The sequence below is a fragment of the Tamandua tetradactyla genome, chromosome 2 (assembly GCF_023851605.1).
Source record: "Tamandua tetradactyla isolate mTamTet1 chromosome 2, mTamTet1.pri, whole genome shotgun sequence".
Taxonomy (NCBI): domain Eukaryota; kingdom Metazoa; phylum Chordata; class Mammalia; order Pilosa; family Myrmecophagidae; genus Tamandua; species Tamandua tetradactyla.
This window is the reverse complement of record NC_135328.1, coordinates 176888339-176909721: the sequence shown is the minus strand read 5'-3', so window position 1 is coordinate 176909721 and position 21383 is coordinate 176888339. Positions and strand designations below refer to the sequence as shown.

At 40.5% G+C, this 21383-nt stretch overlaps 1 protein-coding gene across 6 annotated transcripts in view; it reads left to right on the top strand.

Annotated features, from left to right (window-relative positions):
* MAST2 (microtubule associated serine/threonine kinase 2) overlaps positions 1 to 21383 on the top strand; it is a 434887-nt gene that overhangs the window by 400909 nt on the left and 12595 nt on the right. For 5 of the 6 annotated variants that reach the window (XM_077149799.1, XM_077149797.1, XM_077149801.1 and 2 more), the window contains 5 exons: positions 668 to 746; positions 4137 to 4291; positions 6258 to 6333; positions 8732 to 8941; positions 11178 to 11279. In XM_077149799.1, the coding sequence (XP_077005914.1) occupies positions 668 to 746; positions 4137 to 4291; positions 6258 to 6333; positions 8732 to 8941; positions 11178 to 11279 (622 nt within the window). Of the gene's footprint in view, positions 1 to 667; positions 747 to 4136; positions 4389 to 6257; positions 6334 to 8731; positions 8942 to 11177; positions 11280 to 21383 lie in introns of those variants that run through there. The other variant, XM_077149803.1, reaches the window with a different exon arrangement.

Below are 21383 nucleotides of genomic sequence, written 5' to 3'. Positions count from 1 at the left end.
GCTTGATCTTCTCCTCAATGACAAAGTAAATGACTGGCTCATTGTGATAAGAGCTCTGGGGAATATCCTCTCAAGAACATCAGGAATCCTCCCCTAAAACCCTATATACAACCAAGGGTTACCTCCCTCCTCTTTCATAAGGTTACTGTCACTGTTCGGCAAACACTCTCAAAAACTGACCTTATGGATGCTCATAGATCCTAGGCAGACTTCAATTGTTTGTCATCAATCATTCTGTTCATTTCAGACCCAGATGATGGTCCACTTCTTCCTGGTTGTCAACTGAATGGCCTGAAGAAGACCAAGGAGAAGGAATATAGTTGCATTACAGTGGCAGTACCCTCCTTATGATGATTTCTTTAATGGAATCCTCTGTTATTGCTTCTCTGAAAGTGGTTAAGTTTGAGAGTATACAGATGTTCTTATTCAAATTTTGGACTCTTTTTATAGGCAGAGATGACTTCTTTGCAAAGGAAAACCCACAGCCATAGGCTCCCACATAGTAGAGAGATGTGAAAACATGTAGTGAACTGAGCAGTACTATCTTGAGACAGGAAGGAGACTACCAGTGAACCCACTGCCCCAAAAATACTGAAGGAAGGACATTTAGGTCCTGGACCCAGGGTGGGGTCATGTAGAAACTGCCTAATATTCTTTTCTTACATAGGACTGATGGACGGCGCTGGTCTCTGGCGTCTTTGCCTTCTTCAGGCTATGGAACTAACACTCCTAGCTCCACTGTCTCAGTAAGTATCTAAATCTGTAGACATACCTTCTTCACCCTGAGGAAGTACTTCTTGGTAAGTTATTGCTCCCTATCCTTACAGTGTTGCAAAGTGGTTTCCTCCAGAACCAAACTCAAAAAGAGATTGTTAGGAGATGAAGCCAAGTGGGACAGACTGCTGGTGACCTTAACAGTCATAGCCAGACCTATTAAATGCTTTTGGAAAGGCCTAACGAGCACCCTCTCTGAGAATTGGTTATACCTAGTGGAGTTAGAGGGGGGCTTGAGGATGAAGCCCAGGCCTGGGCGCTTCTAAGTATGGCTCTCTATTTTACCCAACCCTATTTCTAGAACTGCAGTTGAGCAGATGACCTTCCTTTGTCCAAAAGACCATGGGTGAACCCTCCCCCTCCTTCCTTTGTATGCTTCCTTCTTTCAAAAAGGAGAGAAGAGTGGTTATTTGACATTCAGATTTGGTGTGTATCAGCAAAAAAGCTGAGCCTGTCTCTAAAACTTCTAATTATATTTCTTTTAGGGAAAGTTTTAGCCTAAACTGCATCAGATGTCCTAATTGCCACTGTGCACAGTTGACCTAAAATGAGTTTTCTTCATTGAGCATCTTTTTACTGAAGCCAGGATGACAGGGTTGGTAAACATTTTCCTATAAAGAGCCAAAGACTTTACAGGCCATACAAAAATAGGCCGTGGGTCAAATAATCCTTTTTTGTTTTTGTTTTTGTTTTTTACCTCTTCCACCACTTTTCAAGTCTTTCTTCTTCAGTTTGTTCATGTTCATGAATCCCAACTAGGGAAAAGGAATATCATTTCCCACCTTAATCGAGACACTACTCTTAAATTAGTTCAAGGATCTTATTGGTCTTTTGGTAACAGTTAAGCTTCAGATCTTTCACTTATAAACACTCCTTTTCCCATAATCCTGTACTAAAACAGGTGATTTTTTTTGGCCTCAGGGTAAGAATCTTATATGTATCCCTGTTCAATGGAATTTTAATAGACAACCCATTGCTTTAAAATCCCACTTTTGCCTGCCATGATTTATGCTGCCTACCAGCTTCGTGTGAGCTGCAGTTGAGAAAGGATACTTTCTGTAACTTCATACAAATCATTTATAAAAACATGGCCAACTCACCCCCTCTCAGCCCAACTCTGCAAGTGAAATCATTGCCCTCCCCACTAAGTGGGACATGATATCCAGGGGTGAAAGTTTCCCTGGTGACATGGGAGATGATTCCCAGGGATGAATCCAGCCCTGGCACCTTGGGATCAACAATCCCATCCTGAACAAAAGGGGGGAAAGAAGTGTATATAATAAAGTATCAGTGGCAGAGAGAGTTCAAATAGTTGAGCTGGTACTCTGGAGATTGCTGTTATGCAAGCTTCAGTTAGACCTTGCTACCTATCATAACCTGCCAAACTCCAATCAAGACCATTTCAGCCAATCCTAAAGAACACCTAGGGCAATATATAAGATTCCATAAGGGTTCCATGCACCAGAGTAACTTTCCAGAAACTTACAACCTTCAGATGGGTTCCTGGTCCAGATAAGTCCTGAAACCTAGAGTGCCCAGCCTCTCCAGAACATTAGCTAGTTCCATCTCCCTACCCCATATTAGTGACAGACCCTTCCAATATGAAAAATTTGGAATGGCCATAGCCCAAACACCCCTAAAGAGAGGGATGGAAAGATCAAAGGTGATAGTAGAATTATACAGTGAAGGTAGGATTTAACAAATGAATGTGATTGGTGAATCATTAAATTGATAACTCTTTTAGTCTCCAGTATTTTAGAGCAGCTAGCCATAAAAACCTAAAATTATGGAATTGTAACCCATGTCAAACTCTGAAATATATTCTATAACTAATTGTAGTTCTGTGCTGTGCTTTGAAATTTATTGCTTTTTTGTATATGTATTATTTTTCACAAAAAAAGAAGAAAAAAAGTCAATTGTGATGATAAAAAAATATTTAAACCTTCTAGCTTCCTGTATTCTGGAGCAGCTAGAAGGAAAAAAATGTGAGAGGCTCATGTGGTAGTCCATGACAAACTCTGGGATCTGTCCTATAACCACTTGTTGAAGAGTGCTTTGAAAACTATTGCTTTTTAATTTTTTTTGCTTTGTGTATGTATTATACTGTACAATAAAAAAGTTAAAAAAAAAAAAAAAAAAGAAAAGTGGCCAAGAGCCCTGTGGAGACCTCCTACCAGCTGTTTACAGCTTCATATTATTAGAGCATTCTATGAGAGAAGCTTTCTCTGTTAGCCAAAGAAATGCTGATTTCTCACATGATATTCAGGCCCATCCCTGTGACAACAGTGTTCTCTCAGTGGGTGCTGTAGCTTTGACTCTAAATGGGTTTAGATGTTTAAATCCCAGATCCTTCATTAGTTGGTAAATAGAAATTGGGCTGATGGTATTAGACTTGCCCAGTTTCCCAACTAGCCTCTCAGATGAAGGGAGAATCCACAAACTCCAGAGCTGAATAAGAGCTCATCCACAAGCAATAGCAATAGCTATCTTTTCTTTTTTTTTTTTTTTTTTTTTTTTACATGGGCAGGCACCAGGAATCAAACCTGGGTCCTCTGGCATGGCAGGCAAGTGTTCTTGCCACTGAGCCACCGTGGCCCACCCAGCAATAGCTATTATCCACAGGATGCCTGTGATCACACCAGCTCACTCCCTTAAATGGTCTGTTGTGAGCCTCAATGGGCTCTTGTCAGGAATCCACAGTCACTGAATCATGTTTGGAATTCATAATTGTTTTCAGGTCAAGTCTAATCTTTGGGTTCCAGTTCTAAAAGTAATTTTCTTCCCTGTTGGATTTCCTTGCCTACTAGTGTCCCTAAAGTTCAGGCTCAGTCTTCAAAGCCTCTCCAAAGCCTGCTTTCCAGATAGCAGCCAAAGGAAACACTGCTGAGCTACCCCTGGGGTGGTACTCCCAAGGTTTATGGAGGGGGAAATTTTTAAAGGGATGTCATTTGCAGCAGTCTTGGTTTCAAGGAAACCAAGAAGCTTGTTCCTTCTAAGGAAGAAAGCATGATTTATTAATTACCATTCCGTTAGCCAAAAGCTTCATTGAGAGCAAAGGGTCCATACAGGAGAATCTGCTTTTTGCCATCTAAAGAGGCTCCCAGGTTGCTATGGAACTCTCATGAAGGTCAAGACACTGAAGGACTCTTAGTGTCTTGACTTCCTCATGGCTGAGGGCTCTGAAGGGCTAGAGATGAACAGAACCATGTATTGTTAAGGCTAATGGGAGCAAGGGAAGAAAGACCTCTTTGGCTTTATTGTAAGCATTGACAAGGAAGTCCCTGACTGTCCTCCATTCCTGTACTGCCCTTAAACATGTCTTAAAAGCTGTTATTGCTTTTTTTTTCTATTTTCCCCTGTAGTCATCATGCTCCTCACAGGAAAAACTGCACCAGTTGCCTTTCCAGCCTACAGCCGATGAACTGCATTTTTTGACGAAGCATTTCAGCACAGAGAGTGTACCAGATGAGGAGGGACGGCAGTCCCCAGCCATGCGGCCCCGTTCCCGCAGCCTCAGGTGACGGATACTTTCTGCCTGTTGTCCAGTACCTGTGGATCTCAACTTTTCTGTATAGCACAGGGATCAGCAACTTTTTTCTGTAAAGGACAACACGGTAAATAGTTTAGCTTTATAGGCCTTACTATCTCTGTCACAGCTACTCAAGTCTGCCATTGTAGTGTAAAAGCAATCATAGACAATAGGTAACTTCATTTACAGAGACAAGCAGCAGGCCCATTGTGGCCTGTGGACCACAGTTTTCCCACCCCTGACAAGGCACTTCAGCACAGCTCAAGTGAATCAAGTCCAGTGAAGCTCAAGCCTTTCCTGGCTTTGGGTACAACTCAGCCTACCACCCCAAAAGATCTCTGATGTTGCCATCAAATGGCCTCTCTCTTTTTCCTTATAAAAGTAGTTAATAGTAGAGATATACTTTAAGATTCCATGCAGTAAAAGAAGAGGAGTAGTATCATGGATTCTTATGGTTACCTGTGCTGCAGAGGCTGGCTGATAGGCCCTGACCAGGTCTGTGAGCTAAGCCAGCTGATTAAGTTGATGCAGAAGAAACAGTGGCTTCCCCATTTTGAAATGGGGAAGAAGTCCATTTCAAAAGCAGAATTAAGTGTGCATCTGAGTCTAGTTCATTTCCCAGATCACCTGGGCCTACCTTCATCAAACGAAACAAACCTAAACAGTTGACTTATCTGTGAATTACTTAGATTAATCGGCTGTTCTCTTTGGCATCAGCTGATAAATCTGTGACAGAGTTCCAAGTTCAGGATGAGATTGGAGATTAAAATGAGCTTGGCTCTAGTGACTGAGTTCAGCTCTCCAGGTCTCTGGGAAGTAATGTATTAGCTAAGTTGTATAGGTCAGGGTCCCAGGGAGAGAGACCTGGAAAAATTCCCTCAGACGAAATTGGCACTGTGGGTGTCAGGTAGTGAAGAGGACCAGGCTGATTCAGGTTCAGAGTTTGATGAAGGTGATGGCAGGGACTCCAGTACAAAGAATCAAGAATACAGATGAGTGGGCTTGAATCCCCAGTGCCTTTTTTTTTTTTTTTTTTTTTTTGGTCTCACACTGAGATCACCTGAATCTTGGTGATCTCAGCAACCCACACAGTAAAAGTTACCTTTTAGGCTATTTGAGACTGAGAAGACCACATTGATATTCAGGAAAATCTCTGCTGGATTACTTTCCAGTTCTTGGTGATAGATCATCAGTGCAGCCCACCCCAGGGAAGAACAGTTTTGAAACTAGCCCAGCTGGGATGACATACTAGGGGCACCAAACTGGACAGGACCCAACCATACACTCAACCATGTGGCTCAAGCTCAGGAATCCTTTAAAAGGGTGTAACCACACTTGGGCCAGAGGGAAAAATTTAGGTTACTGGGGAAAATAATAAGTTAAGGCTAAAAAACATGCTTGTTCCCTTCTGTAGATGACCCAGGCTTATAACATGTTACAGGCTGAATTGACCTCATTCATCCCTTCAGGCTGGAGCCCCATTTGGCTAAGCTTGTGTGAAAAAGATGCAGATGTACACAGTGTTTTGGTTGCTTTTATGGTTGTTTGAGTTGATTCCTAAAACATGGCTGGGTTATACCTAACCCCCCTGGCCAAAGGTAAGAAAACGCAGAGGGTCCTGCCCTAAGGATGGTCATTCTAGGAAAGCCACCAGTGGGCTCAGGAGTAGGCTCCTCCTTTCTAGGCCTTTTCAGACCCTGGCAGGGATCTTTGTGAAAGCCAAGCTTTTTACAGGAGCTAGAAGGTAGCCTCACTCCACATAGTACCATTTTGAACAGAAAAAGATGCACTGGCAGCTCCAGGAATGCGAAAGGCTCTGGAACTCACCTCTCATTTATGGTGGGACTGAATGGATTACTGAAGACAGTAGGAAGCCAGGGGACTGGGAGTGGCCATCATTCACCTTAATAGTTAAATAGCACTAAAATAACATAATTGTTTCTTTCTTATTTAGTCCTGGACGATCCCCAGTTTCCTATGACAGTGAAATAATAATGATGAATCATGTGTACAAAGAAAGATTCCCCAAGGTAAGGATCCATTTAAAAGGAGACTGGTAACTCTCTTAAGGATGACTGACTGTGGCCCACCCCAGTGGGGAGACTTTGGGGGTGAAGGAATCAAGTGCAGCCTCTAGAGGTAATCAAGAAGCGCAGAAAGGCACCCAAGGAGAGGAGGATGGAAGCACAAGGGCTTCCAAACTGCTTGAGAAGAAGGTAGCAAAGGACTATAAGTTTGGAAACTGTACTTGCAAAACCTATGTTTCTCCATTACTGGAAAAGTGAGGTGTCTTGAAGGAAATGTCAAAAAGGTATCTCCTCATATTTTAAAGGGAACTGGATTTTTTTTTCCAACTGTGCACGTCAGGATCCATGGGTTAAGGTCCCCCGCAGAACAAGATTTGCCCTCTGGTAGCACCTTCTTTCATACGAATTTCTTAAGTAGTACTTTATCACCAGGCACAGACAGCAATGCCCTGGAGTGGCAAAAAGTGGGCCAGAAGGAGCATAAGGTTGCTTACTAACATTCTGATTGTGTTTTCAAACAGGAAAATGCTGAGGAAGGAAGGTAGGTTGCTGTACTGAGGTAGCTGAGAAGTGGCCCTCACAACTCTGTGGTTGGACCATTAACCCCTTGTAGGTGAACTAGGACCTTGTTTATTATTTGCAGCTCTGTTTGAACACCATGCCTCTATATTTTGGGCTGGCCTTCTAAACACAGACTCTGTTCCTACAGAACACAACCAAGTCTTCTGAGAGAGAACCTCAAAATGACAACAGGGCCTCTTTCTTCAACTTCTATCCAAGGACACAAGATCAGCTTTTAATTGATATTGTCATTAGTCCAGAGCTCCTTGGGTCTCCCCACTCATCTTTATGTAGAGTCTATTATATATGGTTCTCTGCTTCTCTGGGAGTGTCCTTTCTCTAGACTCAGGTACAGTCTCCTGAACTACCTTTACACACATGGGTGGCTTAGGGGAATGTGTGACATAAACAGTAAACCATAGTAATAAGGAAGAGTACAAGTTCTGGAGCCAAACTGGGTTCAAATGTATTCTACCATTTACTGACTGTTTGATCCTGGGTAGAGTATTAAACTGCTCTGAACTTCATTTGCCTCATCTGTAATTGAGGATAATAACAGTATCTGTTTTGTAGGGAGTCTGTGAGGAATAATGAATGTTAAGCTCTTCTAACAGTACCCAGTACATAGGAAACACTCAATAAGTATTAGCTATTATTTCACTGCTCAACCCATGCCCTGTGGTCTATACCAGCTTTGGAGTAGGCATTAGAGAATTAGAGCAAGGAGAGGGGACAGAACACATAGCTAGTATATCATTTTGTTATACTTGCCCTTTGCAAAAAAGCTTAGGAGTATGTATATTTAGAAATGCATCTTACATGTTTTCTCTTCTTTGTGTGTAGATGTTTGTGTTTTACGTACATGTTTCATCATTCATATAAGATGAACTATTATTAGAGAAAATGTGTTAAGATCCCTTCCCTTCCCCCTCCCTTCTCCCCACCCCATTTCTGTCTCATCCCCCCCACACACATCTCTCTCTCTCTCTCTCTCCTTCTCTCTTGCACTCACAAACACACACACCTAAACACACATTGAAAGTCAGAAATCAGTGGCAAAGGAAGGAATGCAGAGTTCCTGATAGAACTGGTTCACTGATGTGTTTGTTATTTTGGCAGGGTTGAGCAAAGTTGAGGTCTTAGGACACTGCTGAGCTAGACCCCCATATTGTTCTGCTGGGGATCCAGGCCAGAGTCATATTCCTATACACATCCATACACACACACACACACACACACACACACACACACACAAACACACACAATTCTAACTTGGGGTCCACAATCAGCCAGTTTTGTACCTTCAACAAACAGTGTCTGAGCATCTGCTTAGTTCAGTTGGGTTCTAAGGTTAAATAAGAGGTAAATAAGGAAAGGAAATCCTAGCTTGCCTGAGAAAATCAGTCTTCCCAAAGGAGAGATATGCTTGTTCTGAGATTAGGAGGAAGAATAGGAATTTCCCAGGCAGGCTTGACAGGATGAAAAAGTCATGCACAGGTAATAGAATAAATAAAGACAGAGGCATGGAAGGAACATCATAGTAAAGGAGGAGAACTGAAAATACTTTGGTGTCATGAAAGCAAAAGCATATACCCTTTAGGGAATAGTAGAAGATTGACAAGGCCAGGTGAAAGAAAGCCTTACATATCTGCTAAGATGGTATGATTTCACTTGAAGGTGACCTTTTCATGTCTTCAGTCATTTGGTTTCCCCAAATGTAACATCAGGAAGCCAGGATCACATGGAACCCATCCTTAGGCTGTTACCAAGTCTTTCAGGCTCAGTTCCAACTAAGCTGGGACTAGAAGGGAAGTGTTACTTTTCCTGCTTTTATTTCTAGGCTACAGCACAAATGGAAGAGCGACTAGCAGAATTCATTTCTTCTGACACTCCAGAAAGTGTGTTGCCCTTGGCAGATGGAGCCCTGAGCTTTATTCATCATCAGGTGATTGAGATGGCCCGAGACTGCCTCGATAAATCTCAGAGTGGCCTCATTACTTCAAACTACTTCTACGAACTTCAAGAGAATTTAGAAAAACTGCTGCAAGATGTGAGTGTCCTTGTACCCATGCTCTGGTGAAACCCCAACACAGTAGGGGATTATTAGTTCCACGCTAAGGTAAAAGCATTAGTGGTGTGCCCCGTCTTTCCAGCCTCCTTGCCACCGCCAAAACGACTGTCAGACCTGAAACTCCCTGCAGATTTCCTTGCTTGTATGCAGGGCCCACCCAAAGTGTGGTGCTGATGGACCCAGTCATTCTTATTCCCCTGTATTACCGAGAGAAGCCTGTGTCCCATCTTGCTTGACATCAAAGTACATCTGCTATACAAGAAACATGATGCTGAGCTTAGTATGTGAGGGAAGAAATGAAAAGGACACAGCCTCTCAACCCACAAGGCCCTACTTTACAGCTATAGAGGCAGGCAACTAATTATAAAACAACATGATAGTACCTTGTGGTATGAAACATGGAAAAGGAAGCAGTTATTTTGTGTGTGTGTTTTGGGGACAGGGAACTTAGATGAGGCTTCGTAGAGTTGATGACATCTGGGCTAAGTCTTAAAGAATAAGAAGGATTTCACCAACTGCTCAACCTCTCTCTTCATTTCATAACTAATCTTTTCTAAAAACTGATCCTCATTTGCCATTTTTCTTTCCTTATAGCCTATTCACTACCCAATCTTTTGCCTTACAGTTTTCCTTCCCACCATTCAGGCAAAAGTTGCCAAAGAGCTACTTAACCATTTGTCAAATCCTATGGCTCCTTTCAGTCATCATCTTTCTTGAACTCTCTACAGAACTTCACATAATACAGCTTCTTGAACATTTTTTCCCTTTGGTTGTCATGACATTGTTCTCTCCAATCTTGTTGCCGCTTCACAAGTTTTATCCATCTATTCCCATGTCATCAGTTAGCAAACTTACGCTGAGGACTCCCACATCTTGCTGCCACCTTCACTGGTATACCGGCAGACCGGTATACCCAGCTGCTTATTGTGCTGGTCCATTTTGACTTCCCAGATTGGTTAGTATTATTTGGTTACAAGTAATAAAACTCAGAGTAGTTTAAGCAATAAAGAAAAACTACTTGTATGAATAAAAAGGATGGGTTTTATAGAAATGAAGACAAGAATACAACCAGGCTTTATCTGGGCCAGAACTAGGAACCAGAACCTGTGGGAAACCTAGAAAGTACTCATTCTCCTTTTCTCATTTCTGATTTTCTCTGTTTCTTTTTCTCTTATCTCTCTGGTAGATATGGCCATCTCATTTCATCCAAGAGTAGATTATACAGTTCTAGCCACACTGGTATTAAAGGATGTCTTTCCATCCATTTTTAATTTTGTAGGAAAGGAAATCTGATAAGCCCAGCTTAGATCCATACTAGTCAGCTGTTGGGGATGAGAAGGGAAGGGGAAGGTGTAACCAAACAATACAGATGTGGCCCTTACAAGCCAGAGCAGTTCTCAGACAAAAGGGAAAGACTCCTGGGCTGTGCAAATACTCAATACAACATTTAGTATGGGTACCTCATGCTCTCTTAAGCCCAAAACCAAACTTACCTTTCCTTCCATCTGTTCTTTCTCTAAAACCAATATGATATGTTCTTTACTTATCCTCACCAAAATTGTTTATCTTATATTTCCTATTTTATTTAATGGCTCCACTATTTCTGTAAGATTGAAATTGGAGCTACCATCTTATCCTGCTTCTTCTACCCCTCTGGGCTGTTTAGTTACCTATGTGTGAAATGTCTCAAGTCTGTTTCTTTTTTTTTACTGTCTTTCTCATCCCAGTTGCTGCAATAGCCTGTTACTGGGTTTTCCCGTTTTTTTGGGCTTGCCCTCTTTAGTGCACCCTCTACATTGCAGTCAAAGTGATCTTCCTGGAATACTTATCTGGTCATATCAATCCCTTGCTTTGTGGTCTTCATTCTTTACAGTCTGTGTGGGCTGGAAAGTGAACATTAGTGAAGGCTCCAACTTCAGAAGGACTCTTTGAACTGGGGACGTAGAGGAAAAGTGAAGCTTGTTGGAAAGAGGAGGAGATAAACCTGTGTATCCTTATGACATTCTTTGGGGTCATGTAGTGTTCTGAAGCTCAAATGTTTCCCAATGAACTTTCTGCTCCCTCTCTCACAGCCCACTTGAGGTTTTTTGCTTTGCAGAGCTCTCCATACTACCAAATTATTTCTCCCTTTAGTCAGCTGTGCCTAGCCCAGTTCTGCTTGGTCCAACCACTCTGGGCTGATGGGTTGTCTAAGTGACCTTTGTTTTCCCTGCAGGCTCATGAGCGGTCAGAAAGCTCCGAGGTGGCTTTCGTGATGCAGCTGGTAAAAAAGCTGATGATTGTCATTGCCCGCCCAGCTCGTCTCCTTGAATGCCTGGTGAGTTGGCTGTGGTAAAGTAGCTGGAACAGAGAAGGAATGAAGAGTTGTAGAGAAAATATCCTACTGACAGGAAAACTGTGTTGGTACCCATTGCCATTTCTGCTGCTGAGATCCCTATTTAAATATGCTATGCAAGCATTGCAGGACCAAAGGGACCCCATTAGAAAGAATGGATGGTGAGTGAAGTGTCAGGAAAAGTACTTATTGGCCCACCCCCACACTGAACAGGCTCAAAAAATGTTGTTTTGCCACCTTGGGGCAGAGAACATTAAGGAGCTTAGGTGAATTTAGTTTGCACAAGTTGAATTATTCATTTAACCATTCAACAACACTTTACTGAGTACCTCCTTCATGCTAGATCCTGGAGATTGAGACATGAATAAAGCAGTGTCTGTAATTTCAAGGAACTTACTCTGTAGTAAATTAGGGAATATAAAACATGTAAATAATAATTGTAACATTGTGAGAAGTGTTGCAGAAGATGTAAGTGCAAGGTGCAGCAGGAACATAGTGAAGGAAGTGCTTATTCCTCCTTGGGTTGGGCAATCAGTTGAAAGCTTCCTGGGACAGATGACGCTTCTTCAGGAACCTGAAGGATGAGTATGAGTTTGCCAGATAAGGGGCTTGGGAAAGGGCATTCCAACCAGTACACATTGGCCAGTGGAAAGAGCACGGCATTTTTAGGGAACTGCACATATGGATGGAACCCATGAAGAAGGGATAAACCTGGAAGATAGGCCATGAGAGACCATGGTGGGTGTTCGGTTCTCAGGAGCTTGCATTTCATCCATTAAGACCAGTTTCATCAAAAACGTTCAAGAAAGAACATGATATGATAGGTATACCTTTTTTTCAAAAACTAATTTTATTGAGGTTTACAAACAATTTATTTACATACGATAAAATGTCACTTTTTAAACTTTTTATTTTGAAATGCTTTCAAACTTACAGGACAGTTACAAAAATATTATACATGCCCCACACAGAGACTCCAGCATACCCAGATACCCAGATCCACCAATTTTAACATTTTGCCACATTTGTCATGTCATTCTACCTATCTAGCTATCTGTGTATTAACCTATTCTCTCAACATTTATATAGCTTATATTCATCATGCTCCTTAAACATTTAATACTGCCGGGTACATTTCCTAAGAACAAGGATAGTCACTTAATGTAACCACCTTAAGTGCAGTTATCAAGTTAAAGAAACTTAACATTGATATAAAGTCTATATTCCAAATTTTTTTCTATGTTTCAGTAATTTCTCTCTGAACCTTTGCTCCTTTATTATATTACATCCAGAATCATGTATTTCATTTAATTGTCATTGTCTCTCGGTGTTGTGGGAGATTAAAGGTGGAGGAAACAGGATTGGATTGGGAAAACCTTCAGACTATAATGCAGATCTTACACATTTTCTGTGATTATTCATAGCCTCAGCATGCTGACCACTGCTGTAGGTCTTCTTCACATGTCAAAATGGTTATCCATATAAAGGAGGTGCAGGTAGTGGGTAAAGCCCGAGCCCCCAGGGTGGAGGAGGTGGCCCATATCTCAGCATTGGTGATGGAGGGTCTCCCATGGGGTGGTGCATAAGGGGTGATCCTGGGAAAGGAGGGGGCCCTCTTGCAGCCCTATTACCCTTGCCCTCCTTCATCTCCTCTGCAGGGAATGAGCTTTCTGAGCTGTTCCTCATAGGAGTTGCACCAAGTCCTAGATCTTTCAGTAAAGGGTCCTGCATGTCAGGTCTTCTCAGCATTGGTATCTTCATGTCACTTTCCACTTAGGGCTTCTTATTTTGAGTTGTTTACAGCATGTGTTTCAAGTAGACAGCTTCCCTAGTCTGCTCAATCATCATTCTCTAAAGCACAAGCTCTGAGCCAGTTGTCACAAGCTTTCTCCTCATGAACAGTAATCTGTTTGCTGCAGATTCCTGTTCCATTTCTTCAGGTCTTTGCTTATAGATCTTGTCTTTCTCCACAGCCATATTCATGTTTTCCTCTGCAGCTAACACGGTCTTCCTCTGGCTTCCCTGCTACTCATACACTTTCAGTTCCAGCTTCTCTTTTTTTAGCCACCCTTCTCTGCTCATAGATTTTTGTCAAGAATCTTTACTTTCAGCCTTAGGGTTTTGCATTCCATTTCTTTTCAGCTTTTGTAGACCTCAATAAGTAACAGTCATCTTCCTTTTCCTTTTTACATTCCATTTGGTGGATATTGAGGCTCTGCTAAAATTTTAATTGCTTCAGATTGTCCTCAACTGCTGATATGGCATTTTTTGTTTGGGAGACATTCATCATCTGTGTCATTTGAAGTTTCATCTTTGTGTTCATGTCACCTGCCAGTTCTCCATTCATGCCTGTATTTTTGCCCACAGACACATTTTCAGAGATCCAATTCAACTGGGAAATAACAGTCAAAGCAGCAATATTATTATCTTTTTCAGTGAGCACACCTTCTAAATCTTTCTGGGTTTTCTAAGGATTTGATTTTTTTGAGGAGCTCTGGGTGCTCTTTTCTCTGGCCTTCAATTTCCTGCAACAATTGCTCCTTTATCTAACCGAACGTTATCTTTCCTTTCCCTTTCATTTTCTGACTTTACTTTTGCCCCAATGATACTGGCTGCATGAAGGGCAATTTTGATTTATCACATATCTGAAACAGTTATCAAAATAAAGCATTTCAAGTTTACAGTGATTTTTTTCTTCTTCCAATATTATACCATTGTCTCTTTAGTTACTCTCTCTTTTTTTTAATTGTGGAAACAAAACATAAACTTCCCCATCTCAGTCATTCCCAAGCTTACCAGTCAGTGGGATTATTCATATAAACAATATTGCAGTACCCTCACCCCTTCCGCTGCTCATACCTTCCTATATCCCCAAACGGAAATCCTACACCCATTATGCATTGACTCCCATTCTCTATGCCTCTCACTCCTGGCCACCTGTACTCTAATTTCTGTCTGTGAATTTGCACATTTTTCGATATCTCTATAGTTCTAATGGGGCTTAAATTTAACATCCTAAATCTATAACAATCTTGTTTGTTTTGATACCAATTTAATTTCAATAGTACATGCAAACTATGTTCCTGTATCCTTCTGCCCCTATGTTTGTATATAGTTCTTGTCACAAATTACGTATTTACACATTATGAGTCCTAAACCACTGATTTATCATTACATTTTATGCATTTGCCTTTTAGATTCTATAGGAAATAAAATGTAAAGTTACAAACCAAGAATATAATAGTGCTGGCATTTGTATTTATACATGTTGTTGCCCTCACCAGAGAGCTTTATTTCTTCATGCGGTTTCAACCTGTTGTATATTGCCCTTTCCCTTCAACCTACAGAACGCTCTGTAGCATCTCTTGTAGTACCAGTATACTTGTGGCAAATTGCAAGCTTTTGTTTATCAGGGGATGTCAGTCTCTTCCTGATTTTTTGAGAAACAGTTTTGCCAGATATAGAATCTTGGTTGACTTTTTTTTGCTTTAAGCACCTTAATTATGTCATTCCACTGCCTTCTTGCCTCCAGGATTTCCAATGAGAAATTGGCACTTAATCTTATTGAGGCTCCCTTGTATGTCACATGTTACTTCTCTCTTGCAGCTTTCAGAATTCTATCTTTATCTTTGGCATTTGACAGTTTAATTATAATAAGCTATGGCTTGGCTCTATTTGGGTTTCTCCTATTTAGAGTCTGTTGAACATCTTAGATATGTATTTTTATCTCCTTCCTCAAATTGGGGAATTTTTCATTCATTTGTTTGAACATTTTCTCTGCCCCTTTCTCTTTCTTTTCCTCCTGGGGCTTCCAATATGTATATTAATATGTTTGTTGATAACCACAGATTCCATAGGCTCTGTTCACTGTTTTTCCTTCATTTATTTTATTATTTTTTTTTTAGATTTGCCTTGTTAAAAAATAGAATGTCTTTTTTTATTAATTAAATAAAATTAACTAACAAAACATTTAGAAATCATTCCATTCTACATATACCATCAGTAATTCTTAATATCATCACATAGTTGCATTTTCATCATTTCTTAGTACATTTGCATCGATTTAGAAAAAGGAATAAAAAGATAACAGAAAAAGAAATAAAACGATAATAGAGAGGGAAAAAAAAAAGCTATACATACCATACCCCTTACCCCTCGCCTTCACCTACCACTATTTCAAACTGAATTTATTTTAACATCTGTTCCCCCTGTTATTTATTTTTATTCCATATGTTCTACTCTTCTGTTGATATAGTAGCTAAAAGGAGTATCAGACATAAGGTTTTCACATTCACAGAGTCTCATTGTGAAAGCTATATCATTGTTCAGTCATCATCAGGAAACATGGCTACTGGAACACAGCACTACAGTTCCCTCCAGCCTCTCCACTACATCTTGAACAACAAGGTGATATCTACTTAATGCGTAAGAATAACCTCCAGGATAACCTCTCGACTCTGTTTGGAATCTCTCAGCCTTTGACACTTTGCCTCATTTTACTCTTCCCCCTTTTGGTCGAGAAGGTTCTCTCAGTCTCTTGATGTTAATTCTCAGCTCATTCTAGGGTTTTTCTCCGTCCTTTGATGCTGAGTCTCAGCTCATTCCAGGATCTCTGTCCCACGTTGCCAGGAAGGTCCACATCCCTGGGAGTCATGTCCCATGCAGAGGGGGGAGGGTGGTGAGACTGCTCGTCATGTTGGCTGGAGAGAGAGGCCACATCTGAGCAACAAAAGAGGCTCTCTTGGGGGTGAGTCTTAGGCCTAAATTTTAAGTAGACTTGACCTATCCTTTGTGGGGTTAAGTTTCATGTGAACAAACCCTAAGACTGGGGGCTCAGCCTATAGCTTTGGTTGTCTACACTGCTTGTGAGAATATCAAGAATTCAACTTGGGGAGGTTGAATTTCTCCCCACTCTCACCATTCCCTGAAGGGAGCTTGCAAATACTTTTCCAGTCACTGATCAAACCATTCTGGGATTCATTGGGGGATCACTCTGGACAAACCAACAAAAACTCATGTGCTACCTGAGATTCCAAGTACTTATGACATTCACTCAAACTATCTACATGAGTTATATTAGGAAATGCTCTAGTCAAAATCTAAATTTTGTAACAAATAAACATTTTTTGCTCTAGTCTCACACATAATGTGACATTTTAAAGTATTAGATATCATCTATTTTCAGCACCCTGCAATAATGACAATCCTTTGTTCTTCCTCATGCAAAAACATTTTCACTATTATTATACACTCTAGGCATTCCTAGATTATACCATCTCGATCTTTAACATGTATCTTTCTTTCTGATTACATTTATGTCCCCAGCCCTCCTCTCTCTATCATTCTCACATGCAGCTTCATTCAATGTTTTAACATAATTATATTACATCATTCTCACATGCAGCTTCATTCAATGTTTTAACATAATTACATTACAATTAGGTAGTATTGTGCTGTCCATTTCTGAGTTTTTGTATCCAGTCCTGTTGCACAGTCCGTATCCCTTCAGCTCCAATTATCCACTATCTTACCCTATTTCTATCTCCTGATGGTCTCTGTTACCAATGACATATTCCAAGTTTATTCTCTAATGTCGGTTCATATCAGTGAGACCATACAGTATTTGTCCTTTAGTTTTTGTTTGGCTAGTCTCACTCAGCATAATGTTCTCTAGGTCCATCCATGTTATTACATACTTCATAAGTTTATTCTGTCTTAGAGCTGCATAATATTCCATCATATGTATATACCACAGTTTGTTTAGCCACTCGTCTGTTGATGGACATTTTGGCTGTTTCCATCTCTTTGCAATTGTAAATAACGCTGCTATAAACATTGGTGTGCAAATGTCCGTTTGTGTCTTTGCCCTTAAGTCCTTTGAGTAGATACCTAGCAATGGTATTGCTGGGTCGTATGGCAATTCTATATTCAGCTTTTTGAGGAACCGCCAAACTGCCTTCCACAGTGGTTGCACCCTTTGACATTCCCACCAACAGTGGATAAGTGTGCCTCTTTCTCCGCATCCTCTCCAGCACTTGTCATTTTTTGTTTTGTTGATAATGGCCATTCTGGTGGGTGTGAGATGATATCTCATTGTGGTTTTGATTTGCATTTCTCTAATGGCCAGGGACACTGAGCATCTCTTCATGTGCCTTTTGGCCATTTGTATTTCCTCTTCTGAGAAATGTCTGTTCAAGTCTTTTTCCCGTTTTGTAATTGGGTTGTCTGTCTTTTTGTTGTTAAGTTGAACAATCTCTTTATGAATTCTGGATACTAGATTTTTATCTGATATGTCGCTTCCAAATATTGTCTCCCATTGTGTAGGCTGTTTTTTTACTTTCTTGATGAAGTTCTTTGATGCACAAAAGAGTTTCATTTTGAGGAGCTCCCATTTATTTCTTTCTTTCTTCAGTGTTCTTGCTTTAGGTGTAAGGTCCATAAAACCGCCTCCAATTGTAAGATTCCTAAGATATCTCCCTACATTTTCCTCTAACTGTTTTATGGTCTTAGACCTAATGTTTAGATCTTTGATCCATTTTGAGTTAACTTTTGTATAGGGTGTGAGATACGGGTCCTCTTTCATTCTTTTGCATATGGATATCCAGTTCTCTAGGCACCATTTATTGAAGAGACTGTTCTGTCCCAGGTGAGTTGGCTTGACTGCCTTATCAAAGATCAAATGTCCATAGATGAGAGGGTCTATATCTGAGCACTCCATTCTATTCCATTGGTCAATATATCTATCTTTATGCCAGTACCATGCTGTTTTGACGACTGTGGCTTCATAATATGCCGTAAAGTCAGGCAGCGTGAGACCTCCAGCTTCGTTTTTTTCCTCAAGATACTTTTAGCAATTCGGGGCACCCTGCCCTTCCAGATAAATTTGCTTATTGGTTTTTCTATTTCTGAAAAATAAGTTGTTGGGATTTTGATTGGTATTGCATTGAATCTGGAAATCAATTTAGGTAGAATTGACATCTTAACTATATTTAGTCTTCCAGTCCATGAACATGGTATGCCCTTCCATCTATTTAGGTCTTCTGTGATTTCTTTTAACAGTTTTTTGTAGTTTTCTTTGTATGGGTCTTTTGTCTCTTTAGTTAAATTTATTCCTAAGTATTTTTTTCTTTTAGTTGCAATTGTCCTTCTTTAGTTCTTCTTTTCAGACTAGATGATTTCCGTTGTTTTTTCTTCAAGTCCACTGATCCTTTTTCTGCCAGCTCCAATCTGCTGTTAAACCCCTCTAGGGAATTTTAACTTCTGATACTTTGTTTTTCAGTTCTTTTAGGTTCCTTATCATAATTTTGATGTCTCCATTGAAATTCTCTTTGTATTCATCTATCTTTTTCTTGATTTTCTTTAGTTCTTTAAGCATGTTTAATTCTTTGAACATTTTTACGACCATGTTCTCCTTTAGCTTTTTGAGAATATTTTTGTCTCTATATCCCAGCTCTAATCCTCCTCATTGTTGGCTTCTAATGCTTTAATCTCTTTTGCCTGGGCCGTCCCTTCCTGTATCTTTGTATTTTTGTAATTGTTTGTTGAAACCTGGACCTTTTTATATTTTAATGTGTAATCACTGCAGTTTAGACTGGAGTTTCTGCTCCTTAGGCTTATATACAGCTATAGTTATGACAGAGCTTTCCTTGAATGACAGGAACTAACAAGGAAGAGGGAAGGAAAACACCCTTCCTAGTCTTTGATTGACCTGTGCAACTTCCTTCCTTCAGGGCTAATCCAAATAGGAGTTTAGAGAATAGCTCTAGGCCAAAGTATAGAGGCTTGTGTCTTGTGTCACTATTTTAGAGAGCTATACTACTTACTACCTGTCTGGGTCTTTCTCTTTCTGGGTGTACATCTTGTCTGGGGCATGCATGTGTCTCCCTAGAAATTCTTCCATTTATATGGTTATGAATATCCCCTCTTCCCTAGGAACCTATTTTATCACAGTCTCTGGCACTGCATTGTAGGTAAAGCCAGCAATCCTTTGCCCTAAGCATCCATTTGACTGCTTTCCCACAGCATTCTGTAGGAGAACTCCCTGAGCCATTTACACACAGGGCAAGTTCCTGGAGGGTGAGTCCTTCAGGCCACCACCAGATAGATTAGGCTAGACAAACATGCTTTCAGTTTGTACATGAAGATTACACTGTTCCCTTTAGAGCCAAGACTCCACACTGAAGGTGCAAGCTAGCTCTGTGCCAAGCTGAGGAGGGGTGGGGCCAGCCAGGACACTGGGAGGTCCTACTGCTTTTGGGTTGCCCTTTCCTTGATTTGGCCCTTACCCTCTTACTGCAGTCCATTAACTGTTTCTGGAGCTTTGAGGAAAATGTTTCTGCCAGTTCTTACTGATTGTTCAAAGTTTCTGTTGAGGACAGAGCCCTGATCAGAATAGGGCCCTAAAGTACATTACTGGTTTTTTTTTTTCTTTTAATTTTTTATTGTGGAAAATTTCAAACATACTAAAAATAGAAAGAAGAGTATAATGAGCCTCCCTCCATTTAATCACCACTGAGCATCACAGTTGTCACCTCATGACTAATCTTGTGTCTTCTATCCCTTTCCCCCAACTCTCCCACTCCATTCCCTCTGGATAATTTTTTTTTGGGGGGGGGGCTTTTTTTATTATTATTGTGTAATATAACATATATATAAAGCAAAGAAAGACAAAAAAGCAATAGTCTTCAAAGTAGTCTTCAACAGGTAGTTACAGGACAGATCCCAGAGTTTGTCATGCGGTGCGATACCATCACCTCAGGTTTTTCCTTCTAGGTGCAGAACATTGGAGGCTAGAAGGAATAAATATTTTTTATCATCACAATCAACTTCTTTTTTCTTCTTTTGTGAAAAATAACATATACAAAAAACAATAAATTTCAAAGCACAGCACAACAATTAGTTGAGAACAGATTTAAGACTTTGGTCTGGATTACAATTCCACAATTTTAGGTTTTTATTTCTAGCTGCTCTTAGATGTTAGAGACTAAAAGAAATATCAATATAATGATTCAACAGTCATACTCATTTGTTAAACCCTACCTTCTCTGGATAACTCCACCATCACCTTTGATCTTTCTCACCCACTTTTTAGGGGTATTGGGCTATGCCCATTCTAACTTTTTTATGTTGGAAGGGGCTGTCAATAATATGGGGTAGGGAGATGGAAAGTATATTACTTTTGAGTGTACAGTTAAATGAATTTTAACGAGCGTATATACCTGCATAATCACTGCTACAGTCAAGATAGAGAACATTTCTGACACTTCAAAAAGTTCCTTGTGCTTCTCTGCATTGAACTTCCATTCCTAACCCTGCCGTCCACTTGCAGTCAGCCACTGGTCTGCCTTCTTTCACTATGCAGACATTTGCCTTTTGTAGTTTCATAGAATTGAAATCATATAGAATGTTCTGACTTTGTTCCTATTTATTTCTGAGTAATATTTTATCAGATTTACTTTTAAGAAACATTACTCTGGCTGCAGCATGGATGGTGAATTGGAAGAGTGGGCAGGATGAACCAGGGAAATCGGTGCAAAAGCACTCAACGTAATTCATGTGAGAGACTGGGGTGGCCTGAACTAGGACAATGGTGGGAGAACAGAGAGTCCGAGGCAGATTAGAGGGGTAATCTAGATTAGAGGGGTTTATGAGGTAGGTGAACACGTGCGGGCTGAAGAAGAATGAGGAGTTAAAAGAACTTCGAGTTTGCCTTAGATTATATCCAGATAAATAATAGTATAATTTCTCAAAATAATGGTGCTAAAGGAAAAGAAAGCCAAGTTCAAAGTGAAGACTGGGGTTGTGGTTGAGGGCCTTTCCCTGAAGAACATTGTGCTTGATTAAACATGAACTTCAGAGTCATGCCTGGATTTGAATGCTGATTTGCTGTTCTTTATTACGTCTGTCACCGCGGACAAGTCACTTCATCTCTGTGAGCCTTGATTTCCTCACCAACGTTATAAAGTTGTTATAAGGGCTTAGCCCAGAGTGTGGCACTAAGTAAATGGGAGCTTCATTAGTATGTGCTTCATACAGACAAGAATTGTGCTCTGTTCCCCACATTGGATCTCTAGCTCCTAGCACACA